The 21,064-nt window shown below is 36.1% G+C and overlaps 1 protein-coding gene across 4 annotated transcripts in view; it reads right to left on the bottom strand.

Moving 5' to 3' along the window:
* LOC131070748 (pyridoxal kinase) overlaps positions 1-21,064 on the bottom strand; it is a 138,510-nt gene that overhangs the window by 52,483 nt on the left and 64,963 nt on the right. For all 4 annotated transcript variants that reach the window (XM_058006371.2, XM_058006373.2, XM_058006372.2 and 1 more), the window contains exons 8-9: positions 3,981-4,044; positions 3,716-3,781 (exon numbers count right to left, since the gene is read on the bottom strand). In XM_058006371.2, the coding sequence (XP_057862354.2) occupies positions 3,716-3,781; positions 3,981-4,044 (130 nt within the window). The remainder of the gene's footprint in view (positions 1-3,715; positions 3,782-3,980; positions 4,045-21,064) is intronic.

Raw genomic sequence — 21,064 nt, 5'->3', positions numbered from 1 at the left:
GCTGATCCAATTGTAGGTCTGATCCAAATCGGGTTTTACCCACCAAACCCACGATTTTGTTCTTATTTCATCATTGAAGCATTGCATTATACATAGGAGGTGAGCGCTAGTATTGGTGATGAAGGGCGATGCCTTTGGGAGTATTTTGAAGGAGTATTAAAGAGGAAATCAGGCCCAAATCAGTTCTCAAGACAAACTGTATCAGACTGCTGAGTCTCACGATTTTGCTCCTAGACATCCATATTTGTATTGAATTTGGCAACTGACATTGGCGTTTTGATTTGAGGGAGATAGCGATCATTTTTTATGAAAGAGTGAAGACTTAGAAGCTGATCATTAATGATTACCAGAGCTTCATTAGCAGCAGTGGCGATTTTGAAGAACTATTCGATTTGGTATTGGTGAAGGCTCAACAACTTGGATATTGATTGCTTCTTCAACTATCAAGCTAGGCGATTTTCTTTCAGGTTCTTTGGCACTATTTTTCATGTACTTTTCAGATAGTTGGTTAATTTTCATGGCTGTCTAATATCCTCAGAATTACTGAGTAATGTATGCTAAGAGCTTGGTCATTAGTAAGGATATTGTATGAACTTGTATGATCATTATCTTTTGAATAAAAGGAGAAATAAGGTTGCAATCTTAGTGGAATGTTGTCCAAGGATTTATGTCAAATGTTCGATGAAATGTCAGCTAGCTGAATGCATATGTCTATGTGTTCAAATGAATGAAATGACATCTTGCATTAGTCCATAATCATCCTAGGTGAACATTCTATCAATTAGAAGTTGTTGATAGTCATTCATTGGTACGTATGTATGGTTCATATCTCTTGAACAAGTCTGAAAACTCTGAGACAGCAAAACAGCATAACACGCAAAATACACAAATCGCATAACACGCAGTTGGATAGTCATTTGTTAGCAAATATTCCTTGCATTTTCAGTCAATCTACTGCAGGGGATATTTCAGGTGGAGGATAAAGAATTGGTAACTCTAATCTTAAATGGGTTCTCCCCATCCTGGGAACCATCTGTTCAGGGTGTTTGTGCTCATGAAAAGCTTCCCACCTTTGAGAAGCTTTAGGATAATTTCATCCAAAAAGAAACCAGACTTGAAGCTACTTCAGTAAGATAGGAAAATAGTCAGAACCCATCCCTCATCAGGAAAATGAAGAGAAATGACAATAAAGTACCTAGGAAGGGTCAGAAAGGAAGGCACCACCATGATACAAATTCTCCTCAACAAGGGAAAAAAGATCTGAGCCATATCAAGTGTTTCAAATGCCAAAATTTTGGCCACTATGCCTCCTAGTGTCTCAAGGAGAAGTGGACGAGTAAGCAACAACAACAACAACAACAGGAGTAGTTTGCAAGAAGTTTGGAAGTTTTAGCAGCACTTTAACTTTCATTCGGGCTTGAAAGTACCTTCCCCATGGTTTCATGCTTGTCCACTAATATTATTTTTTGGTGTGGGGTGGTATGTGGTGAAATATCCCCTGCAGTGTATTGACTGAAATACAAGGGATATTACTGTCAATCTGACTTTCCAATCTGCGTGTTATGCGGTTTTGTCTTTTGCGTGTTATGCTGATATGTTGTCTCAGAAGTTTTCAGATTGTTGTAGATGTTAGCAGACACATATTTCTCATGATTGCACAACTATAAATGACTACAAATGATTGAATGATTGCTAAGAATGCATATACAACTGTTTTATAGTGTGCTATATTAAATTAGACCCACAATTATGAACTTACAGCTAGCTGACATTATAACAAACAGTTGACATACAACCTCAGAAAACCATGCATCAAGATGCAAACCTTACTCCTTCCTTCCTTATTTCAAATGATGATTAAATAGGACATTACAATGCAATACTAGTGATCAACTCTTATTCACTTAGTACTCAGAAATTCTGAGGACTTATGGCAGCCATTGGTATTACAACTATATAGAAATAAGTGCATGAAATGTTGGCTAATGAACCTGATTATGAATCGCCTTCCTTGATAGCTGTAGAAGCAAGCAAGATCCTTGGTTTTTGAGCCCCACACAATGCCAAATTGAATTGTCTTCAGAATCACCCCTGCTGCAAGTAAGGTGGTCTGATAATAATAGATAGACTGCTACTAGCCTCCAACACTTCACCAAAAATGATTGCCTTTGCCTCTCCAATGTAGCGCTACCCCTCTTAATGACGTTTGATGCCAATAGTTGTGAACAAAAATCGAAGGAAATGGCAGACTGCTATAATTTTATCTCAGACTGATTAGACACTGATTTCTCTCTAAATACACCCTCCAAGTTTCTCCAAAATTATCGCCTCCCTTCTTCAATGCTATCGCTGCCTCCTTGAGGATGATTCGTGGCCTTAGTGAAGAAATATGAACCAAGTCGTGGATTTTGGTGGAGGAACACGATTTTGGTTTCAGACCTGTAATTCAATCAGCAGCTCACAAAATCACTTCTAAATGTTCTTCAATGAGATCGCCCTCCTTCTCCAATTAAAATCGATACACTATGGGCATTAAAATTAATAATCTGAAAATATCATGAATCCCATCCACCATGGAAATGTAGCAAACTCAATAAGCACATTATGGAAGACTGATTCGCCTCCCATTCTCAGCAGCAACCCCTCGGAAGATCTCTCACCTCCTTAGTTATGCTAATCTCGGGGAGTTTTCGTTCCCAAATGATTGTCTGCAGAAACCCTTGGCTCCACAAGTCTACACAAGAAGAGATAGCCAAATCATCTGATGATCAACATTGAACCAACCTCCTCTATTTATGCTTTTCAGATCCAATCAATTGATTCCTTCTAGAAGATTCTCTTCTTATCCTTTTGTTACACTTTATTATTTTATTACACATTAATTTAATTGCACTTTTAAAATATTATTACATTATAATTAAAGTGCACACATCTCGCATATGTGTAATCTCCTTATTTTGCCATAAAATCAAGTAGACACAAAATGTGAAGCCGTAAATCACTGCAAGTCGACCCCCTAATCAATCTCCTTGGCCTACGAGGGTCAAGTGATAGGCCGATCCCGTGAATATCTGTGAACTAATGAGAAGGGGACATTACATGTGGATGACAAGGTATCAAGACTCATGAACTTTGAAAAAAAAGACTTTCAACAAACTTCACATGAAGAAAGCTGATATACAAGTAGAACTTGGTGATGATCCCACATATCTTATTACAGAGACAGGAACTATTTCTTTCTACATGCCTTCTAATGATTTTTGACCTTGATTATACTTGTTCACCAATTCAGTATTTGGTTTAGATAGGTGATTTGGCTATGTCCATATGGTGGGATACATATATTGGCTTCAAATGTTTTGTATTTTTTTGTTTTTAAGAGTTTTTCAAGCAAGCTGAACATGCAGGATTCACCCTCATTCGTCAATAGACATATGAGCAATAGGTGTACATCATTCCCCAAACAATAGAAAAACAACTTTATTGTAATATATTTATGAGATAGTTTTCTCCAACCTCTCAAAAAGTCTAAACATCCAAGCAGGTTTATGCAAAAATAGAACTCCACCAATTAATCCAATCATAAATATTTGGAAGTTAAATTGAACTGAACATTTTGCAATGATCTCAGACACTTTTGTCATGCATTTATGTATCTGGGATGTCTAGAGCAATAAGCTATAAGTGCCCGTTCATTTGAAACTACAAAAAATACCTCAGTTTTCTGATGGCTTCCTATTAGCAACAGCATACCATCCATCTCCAGGCTTGTTATCACTACCTGCAATTCCAATAGATAAACATGTTCTGTCAGTCCAGCATATTGACATAAAAACATCTATTATAAAAGTTGATTTGAAAAATGAAGTGTAGAATCGTGACCAGCAGAAACATATAAATCATGCACTTGCATAATTAAAAAATTCATTGTGCCTCTCATATGGGCTACTTTTTTTCTGCTGACAAAACTGAAAGCATACCTTTGAAGGGCCTGCAGCATGAAGGGCATTGCAAGCCCTTAAACCGTCAGCTTCACAAGAAATTCTGCATTTATACATATAAAGAATAATTAGGATACAAGGCGTCGACAACAAAGACCACTTTGGAAGAATTTTAGACATCTAATGCTCATTTGTTGTATCAATTTTTGTAAATCATTCCATAACAAACGAATATAAAAAATCAAATGCAAAGGCCAATAAAGAGAGAAAAGCAATTTTGACAGAGTCTTGATGGCTCGAGTAATATAATTTATAACAGATATTCACTATGACTAAATTTTATCATCCTTAAGGAACAAAACTAAATGCACTTAGACAGCAATTATTCAGCAAGGTCAGCATCTTAAAAAAGGTAGAAAGAAAGAAAGAAAGAAATGATATTTATCTCCTCAAATGCCTAAAATATGTCAATGGAACTCAAATTTACTAAGTTACCGGTTCGGGTTCGAGCACGGGTTCGGGTTCGAAGAACCCGGTACGCCGGTACGGCAAAATTTTGAAAAGGGGTTTGGGTTCGTTTGGGTTCGTTAGTACAAAAACATGTAAATTCTTTATATATATATATATATATTGATATTTGTGAAGCCTATAAGCATGAATTAAAAATTTGCATGTCACATAGCATCATATAAACAACAAAACAAACATCAGTCTTCAACTCCTCTTTGATCTTGGAAGCCAAATTTTGTTCACCCTTTCTTCAACCTGCTCTCATAAAACATATGTTTGCAACACAGATGAGGTGAAATGAGTGAATATAATGTTTTAGAAGTCACTTTTAGGATATAAGTTTCACTTTTTAGTAGGCGGAATTCAAAAAAAAATTAAATTTTGCATATAATTTGCTTTTTTGGGCCGCCCAGCCGCCTGGGTTCGACCTGGGTCCGCCTGGGTTCGACCTGGGTTCGACCCGGGTTCGACCCAGGTTCGACTGGGTTCGACCAAGGACGAACCACCTCTGGGTTTTTCGAACCTTGGTCGAACCCAGTGCAAACCAGACCCGAACCACGAACCCGTTCGAACCAGGACCGGTACCAAGGGGGTCTGACCTGGGTTTGACCCAGGTTCGACTGGGTTCGACCAAGGACGAACCACCTCTGGGTTTTTCGAACCTTGGTCGAACCCAGTGCAAACCAGACCCGAACCACGAACCCGTTCGAACCAGGACCGGTACCAGGGGGGTCCAAGGGCGAACCCGGTAACTTAGCAAATTTACATTAAGTTACAATGGTGAAGTACTACAATAAAAAGAAACTAAGTTATGAAAGTAACCAAAATATAAGAGCTAAAACAACAAAACAGAACCAAAGAAGGTAAACCAAATTTGTTTGAACCCCAAAGCATAGGATCTAAGTAAAAGCATAAATATCCATTAAGGGAAAGACTCTTCAATGAAGCACTAATAAAAAAGAAAATGTAGGTGGAGTTATAGTGGAGTTCTTCCAAAGGCCCAGACATTATCACTGAGCTATGATCTTTCAAATCACAAATAAACCATCTACTAACCAAACACAAAATAATTGAGTCCAGAAGAGCAAAATGCAACTGGTACACAACAAGTTAATACACAAGGAAAAATATAAGAGACAAACTTGTTTCACAATAAATCATGTTCTCAACAAAACATTCAAATTCTCAAATAAAGCACTATCTCATTAATTTGAGCGAACATTTAACCTTGTCTAAAAAAATGCTCACTAATTCTTTGTTCTATTTTTTAAACTTGCTTTGTGCATATTTTGCCTTGCAATTTTATATATAGTTCATCTTATAATTTCCCTACATGACATCTAAAAGTGAATTCCTTTTAATAAGCTGCAAAGTTGAGCTTAATATTACCGAGCAAATTGTTATTGTCTAAGCTTGAAAAAACTGCAGTTTTTCTTAGCACATTTTGTCCATAAGGAAAATGACAATGCAAACAGTGAGCATCTCATTGACCTGTTGTAGATGGCAAAGTTTGGAAGAAATTAAACAAACAAAAGCAAACAGTGTAAAACCCATGGGTATAACAGATAAAGACACTTCTCTCCATCCCAGAAATCCCCTTAGCCCCACAATAATTCGAAGTGTTTAAAATAACAACAAAAAATTCAACCAGAGAAGAAATTGAGTTGACAAGACATGCATCCCATGTTCCCTCAATCTTCAATTCACATTGCAAAGAATAAATATTAAAAATAACATTGAATTTAAATGTCATAATCCTGCAAACATGCAGAACAGGAAAAAACAAAGTAAGAACTTCAAGCATTAGTATCCTTGTGAGCTCAAGATGTCACGAGGTAGAGACAATTGTCTTAATATCGTGACAGCTCACTCCACTGAAGTGTTTTAATTACTCTCAAGGCTAACAATGTGACAATCATCATCAATTTAGATCGAGAGGAGCCACATGACTCATTAAACTTGTTTCAACTTAATAATTACATTACAATGTTACATTAAATCCTTAGCTGAAAATATATCTCATCAATTAAATAACTCTGTAAAATGCAATATGCAGCATATTTTTGACAAATCCCCAAAGATTTACTAACATTTCACTGAGTTTTAAGAGTTGAGGTGCTTTGGGATTGAAGTTATTTAACCAAATATATAAACATATATTTTCACTTAGCAGAGTTTCCTTGTCACCACTATTATTCTCAGATAAAGTTGTTTTGTCTCCAGAGCTCTGTGAATATAAGTTGCTGCCTTGTTGTAGATCTGCGTTCGTTTTGTGAAAAACATAGATGGATGATGAATAAGACAAAAAATAAATAATTCAGACATTTGGGCAAGGCCCAATGCAACCACAGAATCCAAAGCCTCCAGCTATAGGAGATACTGTGCTTACTTTGAAAAACGCATAACTATGACATCTACTCTAAGCTTTACTTTTAAATCAAGAATGCCAGGCCAATGAAAAGATTTAAAAAATGTTAATCCAGTAGAGCATATGGATTCTCTCATCGGACTCTTTCTTCTGAAAGGGCAACTGAATGAAATAAAGTTTTTCTACATTCACAAATGCTCAATTTCTATATTTCATAAATGTTCAAGTATCTCCTCACAAAAGGACACATCCATGATACAACTCGTGACAGATTAAACAAGTCAATACCTACATGTCATTTACAAATTTTCCAGCATTGAATTAGAATGTACACAAGAATGGGTACATGGATCACAGAAAATAACATTGACAACATCCTCAATGAAAATAATGAACTCGATGATACTTTAAACCAGTAAAGTAAAATTAAATGTTTTCAAACAAATGTTTGAAATACCATTGTGCTCATGCACAATATATAAGGAGCCTATACTACATAAAATCTAGGAAAATGGAGCTGAAAAATTAATTGCTCAAATAATCAATGATATTCGATGTATTAACAAAGGAGGCGAAGGCTCCGTAAATAGAGCTTACAAGAGGATGTTTCTAAAATGAAATAATCATTACAGGAGTTACAAGTAATGCTAAAAATAGAGACTACCTGACTAACTCTTAGACTATAAATAAAACGAACTTAAGATGACAACTAAGATGACCATAATAGAATAAATATATAAACATAATATTATTTTAATACTATCCCTAATGGTCATCGTACTCACTACCCTACAGAAAACATTGTAGGTCTTTTTTATCACAAACGCAAAGAAGGCTGCCCCTTCTCTTCAGAACACTTTGTTGCTACGGAGACCCTCTGTGGATCTACAGAATGTTAATGATCAAGAATACCAGAATACATCCAACCTAATGTAAACCTAACATGCAAATTACAAAATCGTAAAACGCGAATTACTAAGCTGAAAAAAAAACTGAAACTGATTTTGAGGAAAAATCGGCAAACCCTTTTGCAGATGAGCGTTGAGAACTGTTTGCTCCAGCAACACCAAAACAACCTGAAAGATACCACGTTTGCAGATGTTCGCCCCAACAACTCCAGGCGACCCAAAACAAACCACAAGATCACACGATTTTTGTGGAAAAAATCGTCAAACCCTGAAAACTGAAGTTACAAATCATCATTTTTTTCAAAAAAAAGGTAAAAACCCTAAAACGAGACCCGTCATAATTTTTGAGGAAAAAATTATAAAACCAAATAACCAAAATCCCACATGAACTTTGTGAATTACAGATGATTTTTTAAGGAAAAAATTATGAAACCACAAATAATTTTTAGAAAAAAATTATTAAAACCCTCCCATGATTTTTTGTGGCAAAAAATCAAAAAACCTAGAAATATTTTTTTAAGGAAAAATTATTAAAAAACCAGAAATAGTTTTTGTAAGGAAAGAATATTATAAAAACCCACAAATAATTTTAATAAAGACAAAAAATTATAAAAACTCATGCGTGCCCTTGGTCGGCAAACAAAATCTTGTGCTGATAAAAAACCCACCAGTTAAAAACCTGTGCTGGTAAAAGCAGAAACAGGATGGGAAAAAAATCACGCACAAAAATCGCCATCAAACACAAACCCTAGGTGCTTGCAGAAAACCCTGACATGGCCAGGGAAAAACGAAAAAAATCGCCGCCCAAAAAATGCGTTCCGGTCACGGGAAAACACCGGCAGATGCGCCACTACCTAATACCTTCATGTGCACAAGAAACCGCATCGAATCACAAATACCACTCATAAAAATCACACGTGAAAATACTGCAGACCCGCAATGCAATTTAGACACAAACCCAGTCAAAAAAACACAACCCTCTGTCACCAAGAAAAGAAATCGCGGCCAAATAAATAAATATAATATTATTTTAATAGGAATAAGGTTTTAATCGGGCAAAGCTTATATCCTTTAATTTGGGAGTAGTAAGCAAGCACCATCAAGGTTTTAAGTGGCTTTACACATGATTGATTGTATTTGCTCCTCACAAATTCAGATCAGAATTATTTCAAACATGGACACCAAATATGACACTACCTATTCATTCTTAGATGTTTCATAGGCATCAGTATCACATAAATTATGTGATCTGTTTTCCCAAAGATTTATAAATGTTATAAAATGAGGAATGTCCAAGGATTTAATTGGAAATGTAAAATGCGATAAAAGCATTACAGGGATGGTTTTCTCCCCAGATTGTATCGTACTCAGATAAGATGGAACAACTACAGCCCCTCATAAATTGCAATAGATCACAAATAAATTGATAATAAAGGAAGTCATAAATCAGACTTTCTTTTTTTTAAATGTGTACTAAAGAGGGTGCATGCCACTGCATACCATAATTTTCCTGAGATGAAAGGCAATCTTAGATTGTAAAATTCCACACTTAAATTTGTTTGTTAAAACATTTCTTACTCACAAAAGATAACTTTGCAATATCAACACAAAATCTTTCTAGATTAGAAAAAAGCAAACTTTTGACATTTGTGCAGAGAAGGGTAAAAGAAATCATGATTTTGAAGATGAGTTTCTTACCAAGAAGTGAAAGTCAATAGTCAAGTCTTTAAAACATCGTAAAAGATCAGACTAAAGTTTAGTTTAGAAAATATCAGTGATAAAACCTGATGAAAATAACATTAATAACTTTAAATTACTTATCATGTATAATCAAAAAACTATTTTTAAAAACCTAAAAGTTATTATAAATACTAATAGTAAAATCTAATAAAATGGTTGGACAATTAAAAAATAAAAGAAATATAAATTCAAAACTAACAACTTATATTAAAATCTAATAAAAAATAAAGGTTAACTAAAACAAAATATTGTAATTTTAAATTAGTAGTATAAGTTGAAATATAATAAAAAATTATATTAACCCCCCATTAGTAGGGTGTCTAGGGATAAACCAACCCAAATACAAACAAGCCTAACAAAATGGATTTGCCCTTTCCAGTGTCTTCTAGGAATCAATTGTAATGGAGCTTCTATAATGTCACCAAATTGGGATTAATTTGTGTGTCCAAGAACAACAATTCCAACAATAACATACTAGAGCAAACTCAATTAATCATTAATAATTTGAGAAAAAATGAACAAATACACAAGGTAGTGAATAAGTAGATTATGATAAGCATTATAACTAGCTATCTATCCTATAACCAATCCTAACTTAGTTCCGTAGGAAAACTCGAAAGGGCGTCAGTAAACTATCCAACTCAACTAAGCCTAAAAGCACGCAACATCCAATCGTGACAACTCGCCTCTTGTCCCACAAGTGGCAGGAACATCCAACTATGATTGGTTCTATTGTGACCTTTTCACACATTGCCCCATTACAAATGGAGACCCCCTCATTTTCGCTCACCTAATCGTTTGCTTTAGGTCTCTTGGCAATATCTTTGACTTTCCCAATTTCAAGTGTTGCAAGGTAATGCAAATAAATTAAACATCACCAAGTCTAGAGCATCATCATTTTTTTAGGGTTTCTATCTGGCCAGTTCTGAAAGAAGAGGCTTGATTTGAAAAGAGAATCTTTCAAAGGGCCTACCAGTGAAATTTGAGCGTTTTCTGAGAACGTTCTATTTTTAGCAATGTCTATTTTTAGAAAGTTTCATTGTGGCCCCGATTGGCCTAATTTCGGGTTTGGACTAAACTTCCTATTTCAAAAGGCTTAATAGTGAAATTTGAGCATTTTTGAGAACTTTTTATTTTTAGAAATGTCTAATTTTAGAAAGTTTCACTGTGGCCCTGATTGGTCTAATTTTGCGTTTGGACAAAACTTTCTATTTTTAGTAGTTTCTATTTTTAGAAACATAAGAACATTGACTGTAAATGGAGCAAGTATCTAGATTCAAGTCTAGTAGAACAAAGATGAAATGCAAAGTGTAAAAGAATTTGGCAAAACCAAAAAACCCTCCTCCAGGACAAAAGTGTGCCCAAGAGTGGAAATTCTCATTGAAGGAGGAATTTGACAAAAAGGAAAAATCCTCCTCCAAGTCAAAAGCGTGCCCAGCAATGAAAATTCTCATCCACGAAGGAATTTGGCGAAAAGGAAAAATCCTCCTCCAAGCCAAAAATGCGCCCAACAGTAGAAATTCTCATCAAAGAAGAAATTTGGCAAAAGCGAAAAATCCTCCTCCAAGCCAAAAGTGCGCCCGAGAGTGGAAATTCTCATCGAAAGATGTAATATCCCTTGGCTAATCTGACCCTGTTTTTGCTTATTTGAACACCAAGGAATATTGTCAAACATTTGGCATACAATGTTTGAAGCCGCTGTAGTGAATTCTTTATTTGTCTTCTTTGGGTTTGTAGGCTGCAAATGAAGTTATGGAAAGCTTCTAACAATGCAAAGTTGTTATAGAAATGATATACTAGCTGTTTTAGACCTTTCCACACATATGTAATGACTTAAATTAACTAGTACAGCTAGTTGACATTAAGACAAACACTTGTCATGCATCCGAAAGTACACCTACAGCCATTAGGCATTTAAGCAAACAATTGGCATGAAAGCTAAATGGCTGATCAATGTTGAATGTGGAATATGCAAATTATATCTCCATTAAACATATGCAACCTCCAAATATTTCATGATATAATCATAATAGAAAATGATGCAATGAAGTAATGATTTTCTAATACAATGACCATAGATAGAAAACCTGGTATTTCAATGGCTGCCTTGATATATTGGTTTGATTCTCCTCATATGCAAATCCCTTGTCACATATATATAGCTGTTCAACCTCTCTAAATCCCCTTCTATAGAACTCCAACTACTGTAGCGCACTGTTCATGCGCACTGTTCACGGCACTGTAGTGCACTATTCACGGCACTGTTCATGCGCACTGTTCACGGCACTGTATCGCACTGTTCACGGCACTGTTCACGGCACTGTTCACGCGCACTGTTCATGCGCACTGTAGCAGCAAGAACAAACTTTAAAAAGAACGATTACTAATGGCTGCCAATGAATCTTCAGGTCTGCACTCGATAGTCCTCAATATTCTTCAAACCCTTGTAGAAAACTTCACCAATTTGCACAAATGAAAGAACTGAAGTATTCTTTCCCACAACTGCAATAATTCAGGTGTTATTTCACACCTTCAAAATTGCTATCAATAGGAAGTTTTCGTTTCCTATGATCAAAGAAGAAAATTGCGAAAGCCCTAGGCTCCACAATAAAAATCAATCAAAATACAATTCATCAACTGGATGCCCAGAATGAACTCTTGCCTTTCCTTTTATTCTTTCCTTAAGAGAGCTCAAACACCTTCCTGGCCAATGTGGGATAAAAGATTTATTCCCACATTAAATTATTCACTTAATGCACTTTATTATATTAAAGTGACTTTATTATTATAAAGTTACTTTAGAACTTTATAATAATATTAAAATATTAAATAAATCACTTAAGTCACTTAAACTTTAATATCTCTTGATGTACTTGTCTGATTGTTAAGCCGTCTGAGCCAGGAGTCGACTCTCCCTATTCTCCATGTGATTGGATGCCTGTCTAAAAATAGAAACCCTGAATAGTGACTTACTATAAATAGTAAGTATGTGGAACTGAGTCTAGAAATAGCTGCAAAGGCCCAATCAAGGTTGACACTGCCAATAAGCTCTGCTCAGGTGTCTTTCTATTAATAGGAACCCTGACTCTCCCAAAATAGTAACTTACTATAAATAGTAAGTGTGCCAATCTGAGTCAAAAAACCTGTGCAAAGGCCAAAACCTGAATCCAGTTGAAGAGTAATGTCTCAAATCACCAAGTAACTGCCACACGAGGCCCTCTATCAATAATTATTAGCCTACGAGGGTCAAATGATAGGCTAATTCTTACAAACTCTGATGCTCGCAAAATGGGGACATTACAAAGGAGGAATTTGGCGAAAAGGAAAAATCCTCCTCCAAGCCAAAAGTGTGCCCAAGAGTGGAAATTCTCATCGATGGAGGAATTTGGCGAAAAGGAAAAATCCTCCTCCAGGCCAAAAGTGCGTCCAACAGTGGAAATTCTCATCCCAAGAGGAATTTGGCAAAACTCCTCCAAGCCAAAAGTGCGCCCAAGAGTGGAAAATCCACTCAGAGGAAGAAATTTTTGCGAGGAAAAAATCCTTCTCCCTAGCAAAAGTGCCCCCAGGGAAGATATAAAACATGGAACAAGAAATAATTAATATTTTAATGCATTTTTTCATGATTTGGAGCAGGGGTCCACACATGGAGAAAAAATTAATTAATTTTTTAAATAAAATTGATTAACCCTAAATGAAACTGGTTGTTTTCCCCTTTACTCAACCAATAAGATGAAGAGGTGCAAATTCAAGAGGCAAAAAATTGCCTATAAAAGTAAGTTGGTAATTCATTTTAACCTCACAACTCAGAAATTCACAGCCAAAAGAGCAAGTGCGACTTTGGAGAGAAGGAAAATTTGGAGCAAAGTTGACCAAGGCATTTTTTCTTCTTCACTATTTCAAGTTTGGAATTACTTCCTAGCAAGGCTAGTTATTTGTTTATTTATTTTTCGAGTTTGGAATTCCAGGTATGCAGTCATTCCAACCAAAATTACACTATGGACTTGTTCATTTTCCTTGCAATCAAGAATTATGAATTTATATTTTATTAATCCTTGTGACAAAAGATAATACCATAGGTTGGATTAATAAAATTTCCAATTTTTAAAAGAAATGATTTTACATTATTTATCCTTGGAATCCCAGGAAATTGAATGGCGGAAGTCAAGGTCGCAATTGAGTCCAGACAAGCGTTGATCAAGAAGGAAATGAAAGGGTTTCTTCCAAATCCAACATCCAATCAAAGTGGGAAAATGTTGGCGACATCAACATCGGGATGTTCAACTTAGAAGATTTCAAGCGAAGGATGTTCGAGCATGATGGCATAGTTCCTTCAGCAATGGCACGAACAATAGTTTGGAGTGGAATCGTCCATGTAGCTAGATTTCCTCCTTCCATCCAATGTCCAAAATTGATCATTGAATGTATGTTGAGGAAAAATCAACTCTACAACTCCCAAAGATCACCTGCATGCAAACCTGCCACAGAAAGAAAGAAGCAAAAAAGCTATGGAGGCCAGAATTCAAAGATCTAGAAAAGAGGAGTCATATTGATTGTGCAACAAGAATGCAATTCAATAATTACAGTTGTTATGAAAATACAAAGAGAGAATCCTTATAAGAGGATACTCGAAACCCTAAAGGAGAAAAACCTTAAAGAATTATAAGATTCCTAAGTTTAGCTTAAACATAGCGTATAATAGACTAATAATTAAATAAATAATTATTAGCTAATAAAAGATAACTCTAACACCCCCCCTTAAGATGAACTTAGGGAGTAGCTAAAAAACAACTAAGGACTAAAAAAGCATGTAAAAAATGCATGAAAGCAACAATGGGTCCCGACAACTAGGCCTAATGAGGTACCCAAGTACAATAAAATCTCTGTAAAGTGGAGAAAAAGGAAAAAACCCTGTGGGAACAAAACTCTTGTCCAAGAAGAGATGAAAGCTCAAGTGAAGGCCTAAGAAGCCTCCAAACAAGAGTGTTCCAGAAGATAGGAACAAAAAGAAGAGAATGAAGAACACCGCTGAAGCATGAAATAGCTGCAAACACTGTCGAAGAGTAACTGCTGATCTAAAGAACCTCCACTAAAATAGAACATGACCAAGTAGAGAAGACTGTAATCTGCATGAGTGCCCTCAAATGACACTACTCGAATCAAATGGCAAACAAAGGCAAACAACTGAACTCGAAGATACAGATGGAATGAAACACCAAAGCCTAAAGAGCTGATCAATTGAACCAAGGAAGCATTAGAACAACAGGACAAACCTCTCCATAATGCTGAAAAGGGAGAGGGACAGGTACACTGAAAAGAACGGTCAGCAAGAGTTGCATGGCGAAGAACCAGGAACATCGAAGGTGCAGAGAAAGTACATAGTGTCATGGAAGGATCACTCACTTGACACACATCATGAGGCTAATCTCGTGGAAGGAACACTCACGTGACAAAGGTAGATGGCAAACAAAGGCAAACATCAAGCCCCCCATGGCACTTTATAAGTAGTGCATGTACAATAAAGCACAAAATGTGCAAGATCCCAAATATACAATGCATGATGGCACTTTATCTCGGTGCGTTTGAATAAATAAAATGCTATAATGACCAGAAAAGACAGAAGAATGGAAACAAAAAGAACAGCCAAAGACAAGACATCCTACTCAAAGAAAGAGATCCCAGGACTTGAAACATCCAAGATATTCACCAGAGTGCAGAAAAGCAAAAAACTGAATAAAGTATACCTGTAGCAGAATCTGGAAAGAAAACATAACAAGCTTTCCAACGATATAAAGTTTTCGAAAAATGGAGTTCGGATGCTCAAGTTATGTCTTCCAGAGTGCAAAAAAGAACCTCTGGCTTTGATAGCGAAAAACGCCATCAAAAAAACAAAATCTAAAGTTCAAACATCTAGATCTAGATAGAGCTCGGAAAGAGCTATCCGACGATATAAGATTTTTGAAAAAGCGCCTTCGTATGACCAAGTTACGGCCAAAAGGAAAAAACCCCTCTTGTAGTTTTGTTTTGTTTTTGACGAAAATTTTCTGACGCATTTGCAGGTACAGCCATACGGATTTCTGTGCCTCGAAAAATGTGCCAATAAAAAATGATGCCCCAGTCACCAAAAATAGGCAAATTATATATCAAAATTCATGGAATCAACCTTCTGAATCCAATTGTGAGGTTGTTTTGGCACCAAAATGTACCAAAAAATCAGCTACCCCCATAAATGGAAAAAAAACAACTGCACAAACCCCCAAATACACAGATCTGAAGAACAAGGCACAAAATCTCTCATGAAGAGAACAGGGGCATCCACATCTGGAGCTCTGATACCATATTGGAGTTGAGGAAAAATCAACTCTACAACTCCCAAAGATCACTTGCATGCAAACCTGTCACAGAAAGAGAGAAGCAAAATAGCTATGGAGGCCAGAATTCAGAGATCTAGAAAAAGGAGTCATATTGATTGTGCAACAAGAATGCAATTCAATAATTACGTTGTTATGAAAATACAAAGAGAGAATCCTTATAAGAGGATACTCGAAACCCTAAAGGAGAAAAACCCTAAAGAATTATAAAATTCCTAAGTTTAGCTTAAGCATAGAGTATAATAGACTAATAATTAAATAAATAATTATTAGCTAATAAAAGATAACTCTAATAGAATGTATGAAACACTACAATCCAAAGAGAAGAACAATCTCAACTCCTGAGGGCAAGTTACTAGCTAATCTCACTCCAGGAGTGATCGCAGAGGCATTTGGAATCACCACATACCATTTTATGGAGTATAAGAATAAAGAGAAAGCATTGAAGTTCTACCATGCAAGGAGCAGATGAATGTGCAACTACTATCAACCACAAGAGGATGGAGAACCCTAAGCCTCATCATTCTCAATTGCCAAAACAACTCATCAAAATGAACTTCATGTTGGGAATTAGTGTTCACATAGGTGTTAATTAGTTGTATAAAATAAGTATTATAATATTAAGTTGTTAAAAAACAACTTAATTTTATTAATAATCACATAATAAGTTGATAGGTTTGTTGAGTGTTGGGAATATCAAAGCAGTCCCATAGGTTATTTGTTATTTGGTTATGAGTTGTTAAAACAACTCATAACATTAGCATGTTGTTATAGGAGTTTCCTATATTGTAGGAGATTGAACTCCTATACATATATGTAATGAATTTGAATGAGAAATGAAGCACGTATTATTATGCATGAAATTTTTGCAGCTTCTCTGTCCATATTTCTGATATGGTATCAGAGTAAGAACGATTAAAAGGTTTAAAGAGGATTCTATTACTATATTTTTATTGATCGGCCCACATTGTCAAGTTTTGCAAGGGCACTCTACTCTTTATCAAGCTAAGTATTTGCTTTGGCCAAGATCTCTAATTGTGCGGTGAATTTGTTTATACATTTGATCGGGCTTCATTAACTGATGCTATGTAAATTACTTCAGATCCTTATAGATCTTATTCTCGAGCTTTTTACTCGTACTGCCATCCTCTATGGCCGAATCTTTCGCAGCATTTGACTCACTCAGTTTTGTAGATCGAGAATTCTTTCTTAGAGCAATATTATTCTTTTGACATGATTTCAATTGTTTCGATCACCTATAGATCTCAAACAGCTCTGCAATGGCGAGTGGTCTTTGCATGTTAAGAGCAATTTCATTGTTTCGATGGTGTAGGAGCCCCTGCTGAATGACCGTGACATACTTGATTGTGCTTGTCTTGTCGAGTAGCTAGATCTTATAATTGAATGTTTGGTATTTACCATTATGTATACTTTGATTCCACTTTGAGTGATCACAATTTTCCCATGATATTCTTCCAAAATAACAAGTATTGTAAAGCTTGGTCATTCTGAGAGACAAATGAGCATTCAATCCATTTGGATTTAGGGGTGATAAGGCTGAGACATTTGGTATGGTGAATGAGATTCTATTTCGAAATTGGTATCTAAAAACGAGTTATTTGTAATCAAGCTGATTTGAAATTGGCATCATCCCAAGCCCTTGACTTCAGCATTAATAATTTGTCTCTGGCACTTTAGCATTGGAACCCTTGGCATCGCCATTTGCAATCGTTGACCTTAGCATTGGACATTGGAACTGTGCACTCAGATCTGGAATCGAACTATTGTCATTGGGCATGTCTATTGCAAAAGGCGACTTTAAAGCTCAAACGGTAGTGTGGAAGGCACTCAGCTCTTTGTAATGTGGCCAGCAGTGCATTTCCTGTTGAACACACTAGGTCTCGGCATCAAATTTTGCCTCTTCCACTTTGGGTTTTGGCCTTTAGCATGGAGTTTCTGTTTTTTCTTTGATGAAATGGTTAAGGTGTAGTTTTCAACGCCATCCATAGGATTGCCATGTTTTTTTTTGCTAATTTGGATGATAATGATGGTGAACTTGCAGTTAATGTGCATCACCACATTAGTTTTAGTGAAGGTTGGAGGCATGCATTGAACTAGAGGGTCATAATAATTGAACTGAGTCATTAAATTAGTAATTCTATTAAGATTAGTCTTATGTTTGTAGATTGATTCTCTTTTTAGATTTAAGTTTTAAAAGTTCCATTCGATAAAATGATCAGTTGTTCATACAAGTTTGTATTTGGAGTGCATGATCGGTGTGTTGAATTTGGTGATCAGATTAGATAGACATTAAATCAAACACAAATGCACAGAATTTACCCTGGGAAAACCTTCCTCTTGAAGGTGAAAAACCCAGCAATGAATGTCTTTATTATCTTAATTATGTCAAAAGACTTTACAATGATTTTTGCTTCACACTTGAAGCTATATATATGGATGGCAACAATTCACTATAGAGAATATACGATCTATTTATACAATTGATCTTCCTTAGTGGTTCTCAAACAGCTGTGGATAGTCTTCTATCTGCTCTAGATGAATGTCAACGAACTGCTGTAGGATATCTCGAACTGCTGAAGATAATCTATATGGAGATATGCACACTTTGCTAGAATATGAATCGCTGAAGGAGAAATGTGAATCTGCTGAAGACAAGATAATTTGATCTGCTTGTATGAATGATTCGATACTAATAGAGAGTGATCTGCTTGCTACTTGATTGCTAAAGGTGATGGAGAGAATAGACCTTTATATCAATCACGTCTTGATCGATCAACACGACTTGATCAAGTGTCGGCTTCTTATTAATCAACACGACCTTTAGATAGGGAATGATTACATTTATATTGAACATGTCTTTATTAGAACCGATTCAATCCCAAAAGACACTTCTTAATTAACATGTCTTAATCATTATTTGTTAACAAGATCAGTTCAATATGAAGTCGGCATATTAATGAATACAAGCAAATTGGTATAACTAAATTGTCTAAGGCCGATTAGGCCAATTAGACAATTTAGTTGTCTATATCGGCCCTAACACGGTGGTACCCGACACTCCTTGTAAAACATTCACATTATGGGAGGGAGAATATGTTCTTTCTTCATAAGTGACAAAATGAGCCTCAAAAGCCAAACCTGCTAAGTAGCCAACACACTGGAGGATGGAGGCACCAGAGGCTGGAGGAAATTTAGCGAGCTCTCATCAGTCACTAGCGACAGGGTCGTGAAACTACATTAGTGACAAAACACCTTGTGCCAAAACGACTAAAGCCAAGATCGGTTTAAAAGTTGCAACGGCAACCGTCTCATATCATTTGTGATTAGAATGGCAGTGATCTCAAATGGTGGTTGCATACGCGACAACAAAGACTTGGTTCTCAAACTTTGTAAGTTGTGGATGGATGTGTTTGTCCCCATTCACAAGATGATGTAAGTGGTTGGATGTGTTTGTCCCCAATCACTATCGTTGGTTGTTTGTGAATGGATGTGTTTGTCCCAAATCACTATCGTTGGTTGTTTGTGAATGGATGTGTTTGTCCCAAATCACTATCATTGGTTGTTTGTGAATGTTGTCCCCAATCACTATTGTTGGTTGTTTGTGAATGGATGTGTTTGTCCCCAGTCACAAGAGTTGGTAGTTATGATTGAATGTGTTTGTCCCCAATCATAATAGTTGTGAGCAAATGTGTGTGTCCCTATTCATGACTGATGTTGGATAGAATTGTTTGTACCTATCCTTGGATGAAAGTACTAAGCATAGTGAGGCTAGTTCCACTATTGCTTCTCATGAGTAGGCATGTGTGTCCCTACTCTTATCTTATAGTGTTTGATGACCTACTATATGTGGTCATCAAGTATTGTGATGTACTCTCACCCCATCTTCACACTAAGGGGGGGTCTTGGAAATTAGTGTTCACATAGGTGTTAATTAGTTGTATAAAATAAGTATTATAATATTAAGTTGTTGAAAAACAACTTAATATTATTAATAGTCACATAATAAGTTGATAGGTTTGTTGAGTGTTGGGAATATCAAAGCATTCCCATAGGTTATTTGTTATTTGTTTATGAGTTGTTAAAACAAATCATAACATTAGCATGTTGTTATAGGAATTTCCTATATTGTAGGAGATTGAACTCCTATATATATATGTAATAAATTTGAATGAGAAATGAAGCACATATTATTTTGCATGAAATTTCTGCAGCTTCTCTGTCCATATTTCTAATACTTCAAGCAAGAATACAATGATCTAGTGGTCCTGATGAACAAACTCATGGGAAGTCAACATGCCTATGCCTATGAGCCATGGAAGTTCTTCTACATTGCAGAAGTTATACGGGGAACTAGAGTTATAGATTGGTCAAGATTGATAAGTGACAACTTGGATGAGCAGCTAAGGAACTTGGAGCAAACTCATTCTTTCTACATGGGTTCATACTTAGTCTACTTGATCACCATAATTCAGAAGTATGATGGACTCATATGCCAGGGACCGATTGGACTAGGTGAAGGAAAGTTCAAAATATATGAATGCTTTCCTCGGTTACAATTAACCAACACTATTCATTACAAGAGAGTGAACAATGCATTTTCAATGCATATTGTTTGAAGTCTACAAGGAGGTTATCCTCGGAGGCTAGAAAATTGGTGGAAAAGTATGGTGCAAGGCTCATCCAATTTCCCAGGTCACGTATATCAGAGTCCAAGGGTTTGATGGCAATCCTCTTCCACTACAAAGATACACAACAGATAAAATAATCCTACTGGAGGTAACAAGACAGTTGAAGATATATGACAAAATTCAGAAGAAGAAGAAAAGGCAAGGATTACAATTTCCCTTCATCATGGGAGATGAGTATGAAGTTTGTCCGTTACTTTCAGCAGCCAAGAAATCAGCTGAGGAGTTGCAGTTCTACAAACTCACCACATACATTGCAAGGGTAAACTTTGATCCTTATAACAAGATCAATGCCAACATAAAGCACACATGGAAGATTATTGGGCAAATACCAAAGATGATTTTAAGATTAGAAAAAGAATGTTTTCCATACTGCCGCCGAAGCTAGTGTGAACATGTGAACTTTTCCCAGTGCCTGATCAGTTAGGAGAAGATGAGAATAGAGAGCACCCAAACTTTGAGAAGGAAAAGAACAAGCCCATTTTTCCACCAAATTGGATAGATCCAGAGATAACCGATCTCG

This window comes from Cryptomeria japonica, chromosome 2, assembly GCF_030272615.1.
Source record: "Cryptomeria japonica chromosome 2, Sugi_1.0, whole genome shotgun sequence".
Lineage (NCBI taxonomy): Eukaryota > Viridiplantae > Streptophyta > Pinopsida > Cupressales > Cupressaceae > Cryptomeria > Cryptomeria japonica.
The sequence above is the reverse complement of the archived record's forward strand: the minus strand, read 5'-3'. Positions and strand labels throughout refer to the sequence as shown.